The sequence below is a fragment of the Lolium rigidum genome, chromosome 7, assembly GCF_022539505.1.
Source record: "Lolium rigidum isolate FL_2022 chromosome 7, APGP_CSIRO_Lrig_0.1, whole genome shotgun sequence".
In the NCBI taxonomy this organism is placed as follows: Eukaryota; Viridiplantae; Streptophyta; class Magnoliopsida; order Poales; family Poaceae; genus Lolium; species Lolium rigidum.
Genome location: NC_061514.1, coordinates 321,554,095 through 321,560,095, shown reverse-complemented (window position 1 = coordinate 321,560,095; position 6,001 = coordinate 321,554,095). Strand labels below are relative to the sequence as shown.

Below are 6,001 nucleotides of genomic sequence, written 5' to 3'. Positions count from 1 at the left end.
AGCAATTCCATTTCGACGAAGAAGAATAGAAGCCCACTTGCAGTACAATAGTACGGTTACGACTTTGGCTGACAGCACGCTGGACGGACACGCGATTAGCTCATGCTTAAACCTTGTAAACACTGCCAGTAATCGGCGGGAGGCCGTTTAGATACGTTGGAAGCTGAGTTAACCACCCAAAAGCGCGCCCCTTGCACACTCCTGTATTTACAATCAGAACCCTCGCACAGCCAAACCTAGGGACCGATTTGCGAAAGGACTAAACGGTAGGGGCAATGCGGTGTTTGGTGGTGGCAGCACAAGCCCTGAGCAGAGCGGCGAGGGTATAAATCGGCGCGGCGCCCGGAGCCTCTCCACTTCCATCCGTGCCCGCCTCCCTCCGTCAATTCTCCCCAAATTTCCCCTTTCCGCTTTTCCTCCCTCCACCGATTTTTGAGAGCGGAGCAGAGCGAGAGGGAGAGCGCGCTGGCGGCGGCGGCAATGGCGGGAGAAGCGGGTCCGGCGAGATGGAGGTGGGCGGCGGCGCTCGGTGCCGTCTCCGTGCTGCTCCTCGTTGGAGTCCTCGCGGGCGGCGGCGGCAGCGCGTTCTCCGGCGTTCGGCTCAGGTAATTTGGCCTTCCCCTGGTGACTCCCTCCGTACCTGTCACGCAATGCCGGCGCGCTCGCGAGCTCCGCCGCCGCTCTATTTTTCCCCCCTTTCCGCGGCGCGGTTTCGAAATTTCTGTCGTCCTGGGAGGGAGGGTTTTCCAGTTCGTGCAGCCGCCCTCGCCTCCTATTTTTCCGCGCCGCGCTGGCGTCTGATTCCATCCGGGTTCTTTGTGTTGGCAGGGCCGGTAGTACCTCCGCGGCGACGACGGTGACGAGGGCGGCGAGCGGCGCGAGGCGGTGGCTGCGGGACTCGACGTCACGGCTGGCTTCGACGGCGACACCGGCGAGGTGAGCGCTTCGCGTCGTAGTAGCCCCCAAAATCCCGTCGTTTTTCCTCGTTCCGTTTCGTCGAACGCCCCCGGTGAGGAGGCATCCTGGCCGTCGGCAGCGCTAGGTCGCGTCATCCGCGCCGTCCACCTTTATTTTTCCCCAGCTCGCAAACCAGATCCGGTGCACACAGCACTGACACACCACCGCCGGGTTCTCCGTCCGCCGCAACGGAATAAAATTTGGTTTCGGTTCCCCCCCGCCCAGTTTTTTCGAGCCCCCCAAAAAAGGGTTTTTTCCTTGCACGCGCAGCGGTACGAAAATTCGGAAGCCCAAAATTTGAAATTAGCGGCGGGTTGGATTAGAGCAATTCCAATAGTATAGCCAACTGTTGGCTATAACAAGATGTCATACCATTTGTAGTCATCATATAGCTAACATGTACAATAGTTAGCTATAAGAATGTAGTACTTTACTAATATATGGCCCACCTTTCACTCTCACAAGGTGCTTCAGGAAGCGCGTCTGAGAATTTGGCTATCGCATAGTAAGCCTCACCTCCCTTCTCTCTCCTCTTCTCTCTCCTCCAACTCATCTAAAATATATTATTTAATGTCTTATAGTCAGCTGACTGGACTCTATTGTACTTGCTCTTAGAGCTGTAACGCTTACGCTGCGTTGGAATCTGGAATGGATCAAAGCAGAGTGGTAGTAGATATTCTCTCTTTTTTTTTCTCCGTGATTGATGAGTTAATGTGGCGAGGGGTAGTTCGTTACGGTGGCAGGAGGGGGTAGTTCGGTAATTAGATGGGGACAGACGTCCTGGAGCCTGCACCGGCCACGGTCAAGGCGGTGAAGGACTTTGGAAGAAGAAACAACGATACCCCACCAAAAGAAGAGAGCCCTTGTAGCGCCCTTGCTCCGCGTCCCCAGTAATGCACCCACAGAAAAGTACTTCTCCACTGCCAAGCTCACCCTGCTTTACCTCTGTGTACGTTCTGGTGTGCCCAAAGCAATGTTCCCTAGCGGTAGAACATGAATTTAAAATCTTTTTAACTTGTGGTCCCGCGACCGACCAAACCCCAAACCCACGCCTAGAGCCGCACAGCACGCACGATCATCATGGATGAACCAACACGGCGCACCGGTAATAATCACATTTCGATCCTGCCTGCGTTAACACCGGGGCAGTACTACTACTAGTACTGAGTTCCTGTACGAGGAATTTGGAGACTTTTTACCTGCTACCAACGACTAACTAATTAGTAATTTACATCATCCATTCCGTTCCATTCAGCAGTACAGTGAACATAGCTGCCGCTGTTCTTCTAATGGCAGTACAGTGAACTTAGCTGCCTCTGTCAGTAACATGTGCTCTCTGTCCGCTGTCTCACCTGCAATTACGCTGCTGTTGATCTGCAGGAGCGACGTCGCCGACGAAGACGCCGACGTGCCGACGGTGGCCGGCGCTGTGCGTGATCCGGAAACGGTGGTCTCGCAGGTGCACATGTACGTCGCTTTCCTCCTCCTCCTCCTTTAATTGCTTCTCTCTGCCTCAGCTAACCACAAATCCGGAACGGGGAAATATTGGTAAAGGGCCGAGCTAACAAGCATTGCTTTTATTTTTGAGCTGTAGCCAGCATTACTAGTACTTGTACTAGATCTGCTGCTTCTTCTTCTTCTTACGCTAGTGGTGGTTTACAATTGCAGTTGCAGTGGTTGGTTCTTGTGACGGCAGTACACTCTTTGCTTCTTTTATCCTGCTCCTACTACTAGCCACTTTCTTCTTCTTCTTCTAGGCGTTCGTCTTCTTTTATGCCACTCCATCTTTTATCAGTAGCAGCAGGGCGGTGTCGGTAGCCTTTTTGTCCACTCTTTTACCAAAACCACCGCCGGAGCCGGAACCGGGCACTCCTTCCGGGACCAACACACAGCCTCACCACAATGTTTAAAGAAAAAGGTGAAGCGGAAGGGCAAGATCCGATTCGATCCAAGGGGTGGGGGGAGAGTGTAGTTCACTTCACTGTAGTAGTCTGTGTATAGTGCGGTGGCGTACTTTGCCCTGCAAGGTGGGCCTTTGCACTGTCATGTGGTCCCAGGATAGGAGCAAGGTCACGTGGAAACCCCACATGCCATGCACACTCACCCCCCACAGTGCTCTTTCATTGCACATCGTGACCTGCGAGGGGGGAGAGGGCAGGCAACAACAGCGACTCGGTTTCACTCCCCTCTTCTTCTTCTTCTGGCACCTCTACGACGATCTCTCCCACTCACCACCGCACATCACAGCGAGTGAGCCACACACACACACACTATGGCACCAGTAGGAGTGATTAGTGACACACCACGTTCTCACGGCTGCACACTCATGTGCCCCTGCCTGCCTCGCCATGCCACCGTGGCCAGACGCGACGCATTCATGTCGCTCACCAGAAACCTTAGCCAACCCCACGCCCACCTAATCAATCTTTTCCCCCATCCTCACTCACTCTCCTTTGGTAACCACGATCTGCTGGTAGAGCTGGTAACAGCAGGTGATTTCACATTTCAGGAACTTTCTTGGGCTGTACTGTACTAGTCTAGAGGAACCAAGTAATAACAGGCACAAATAACTCTTCTTTTTCTTCAATTTGTTTTTTGAGCAATTGTTCTTGATAATAATATGGTGGCCAGAACCAGCTAGCGCATGACACAGCGGTCTAATTTGGTGTGATGAAACAGTAATAGTAGGACCTAACTAGACAAGGAATTAATTTGCTCTGACAAGTGTAGAAACATGCACCTTGTGAAATGTAATTCTGTACCTGAATGTACATGCATCGATCATAAAACTACATGTCACTTGTCCTGAACTGCAGATTTCTAATGAGTAAATCATGAGCTAATTCAGAGCTGTTTTGCCATGAAGTTCTGACTGAATTGTAGGTTTAATGCATTGATCATTATCAAACTGTGCACTGCTGTTATGTGCTGTCTGGATGTCACACCCACACCTCCTGAACTGCAAATTCATATAGCTGCCTCAGAATTATACAACTTGTGATCTGAACTTCAACTGAAACTCTTACTGTTTGAATGCCCAGGTCGATCAGGAACAGCACAGCCCGGAGGAACCTGGGGGGCTACCTGTCGTGCGGGACGGGGAACCCGATCGACGACTGCTGGCGCTGCGACCCCGACTGGCACAACAACCGGCAGCGCCTCGCCGACTGTGGCATTGGCTTCGGCCGCAATGCCATTGGCGGTCGTGATGGCAAGATCTACGTGGTCACTGACTCTGGTGACGACGACCCTGTGACCCCGAAGAAGGGAACTCTCCGCTACGCTGTCATCCAGGACGAGCCGCTGTGGATCATCTTCAGGCGCGACATGGTCATCACCCTCAAGCAGGAGCTCATCATGAACAGCTTCAAGACCATCGATGGACGGGGTGCCAACGTGCACATCGCCAACGGCGCCTGCCTCACCATCCAGTACGTCACCAACGTCATCATCCACGGCTTGCACATCCACGACTGCAGGCCCACTGGCAACGCCATGGTGCGCAGCTCGCCGAGCCACTACGGGTGGCGCACCATGGCCGACGGCGACGCTGTGTCTATCTTCGGGTCCAGCCATGTCTGGGTCGACCACTGCTCCCTCTCCAACTGCGCCGACGGTCTCGTCGACGCCATCATGGGATCCACTGCAATCACTGTGTCCAACAACTACTTCACCCACCACAATGAGGTACTACCGACATCCTATCCTGGATCCTACTCCACTCATGTGTTTCTGAGCCTGCAATTATTGAATGTCCATGTTAATTGATGTTCTGCCAATCAAAGCCAATAGAATCTACAGAGTTTGGCGCATGTGAAAGTACCTGTTTGTTTTCTACCAACAGAACTGTAGTTTAGCATAGGTTCCATGTGAATTGGTGTTCTTGCAATCTAAGCAGCAATTGTCGGTTGGCTGTACTGTGGAATTTTATCTTCTGTTGCAGCATCTCACGTGCAAACGAGATTCTCTTGCGTTTTGTATGCACGCACAAACAGCTTTGCTTGGATTCCTCACCGATAGATGTTAACTGAACAATGTATGCAGGTGATGCTCCTGGGTCACAGTGACTCCTATCTAAAGGACAAGGCAATGCAGGTCACAATAGCTTTCAACCATTTTGGAGAGGGACTCATTCAGAGAATGCCAAGGTAAATTCAGTGACTGTAGTGTGATCTTCTTTTATGAATGCACCAGCTACTGGTGATCTCCCTAATATACTGTCAACATAGATGAAAGCCAGTCTCTTGCTTCACATTTCAAATGTCGGTGGAGTAACTCCTGTCATTGTTTGAATTCCCATTTTTTCAGGTGCAGGCATGGTTACTTCCATGTGGTGAACAATGACTACACCCACTGGGAGATGTACGCCATCGGAGGGAGTGCTGAGCCGACCATCAACAGCCAGGGAAACCGCTACCTGGCGCCAACCAACCCTTTTGCCAAGGAGGTACAGTATTCTTATCTCAGTGTATCATCACAGTTTGTTGGTTCCATGATCAACATTCATTTACTAACAAACTTCTGGCAAAACCGCAGGTGACAAAGAGGGTTGAAACTGCTCAGACCACCTGGAATGGCTGGAACTGGAGGTCGGAGGGCGACCTCCTGCTGAATGGTGCCTTCTTCACCCCGTCGGGAGCTGGCGCCTCGGCCAGCTACTCGCGTGCCTCCAGCCTTGGCGCCAAGTCCTCGTCCATGGTAGGAACCATCACCTCCGGTGCAGGCGTCCTCTCGTGCCACAAGGGCTCCTCCTGCTAGCACGCGGCGAGAACAGATCCATCCGCCACTCCTACGACAGAAAAGAAAACACCCAAGATATAGAAGCTAAAGCTACCGGTCATGCTTACATTTTTTCGTTTCCCCTTTTTTTGACAACGGTTACTACTACACATATGGAAGCCTACTGCCCCAAAGTGAGTTAAGTTCGCCATTCGTCAACCCCCCCTGCCTCCTGCTGTCAAGATAACGCCCTGGAGCAGCAGGCGAGAAGCGTTGCTGATTGATTTGTCGCTCGGTGTCCTATTAGTCCCCTGAGTGTGTTTGT

At 52.2% G+C, this 6,001-nt stretch overlaps 1 protein-coding gene across 1 annotated transcript; it reads left to right on the top strand.

Annotated features, from left to right (window-relative positions):
- Positions 1–480: 480 nt before the first annotated feature.
- On the top strand, positions 481–5,800 carry LOC124673275 (probable pectate lyase 8). The gene is made up of 7 exons (XM_047209389.1): positions 481–605; positions 829–936; positions 2,338–2,424; positions 3,999–4,644; positions 5,002–5,105; positions 5,266–5,404; positions 5,494–5,800. The coding sequence occupies exons 1-7, from the start codon at positions 481–483 to the stop codon at positions 5,713–5,715; spliced, it is 1,431 nt and encodes a 476-aa protein (XP_047065345.1). The 3' UTR covers positions 5,716–5,800.
- Positions 5,801–6,001: the final 201 nt, after the last annotated feature.

Excerpts from the sequence above, each read along its gene's own strand:
- LOC124673275 (XM_047209389.1), top strand. The coding sequence starts at position 481 with ATGGCGGGAGAAGCGGGTCCGGCGAGATGGAGGTGGGCGGCGGCGCTC. Across the intron at positions 606-828 it reads TTCTCCGGCGTTCGGCTCAG|GGCCGGTAGTACCTCCGCGG; the intron begins GTAATTTGGCCT and ends TTGTGTTGGCAG. Across the intron at positions 4,645-5,001 it reads ACTTCACCCACCACAATGAG|GTGATGCTCCTGGGTCACAG; the intron begins GTACTACCGACA and ends CAATGTATGCAG.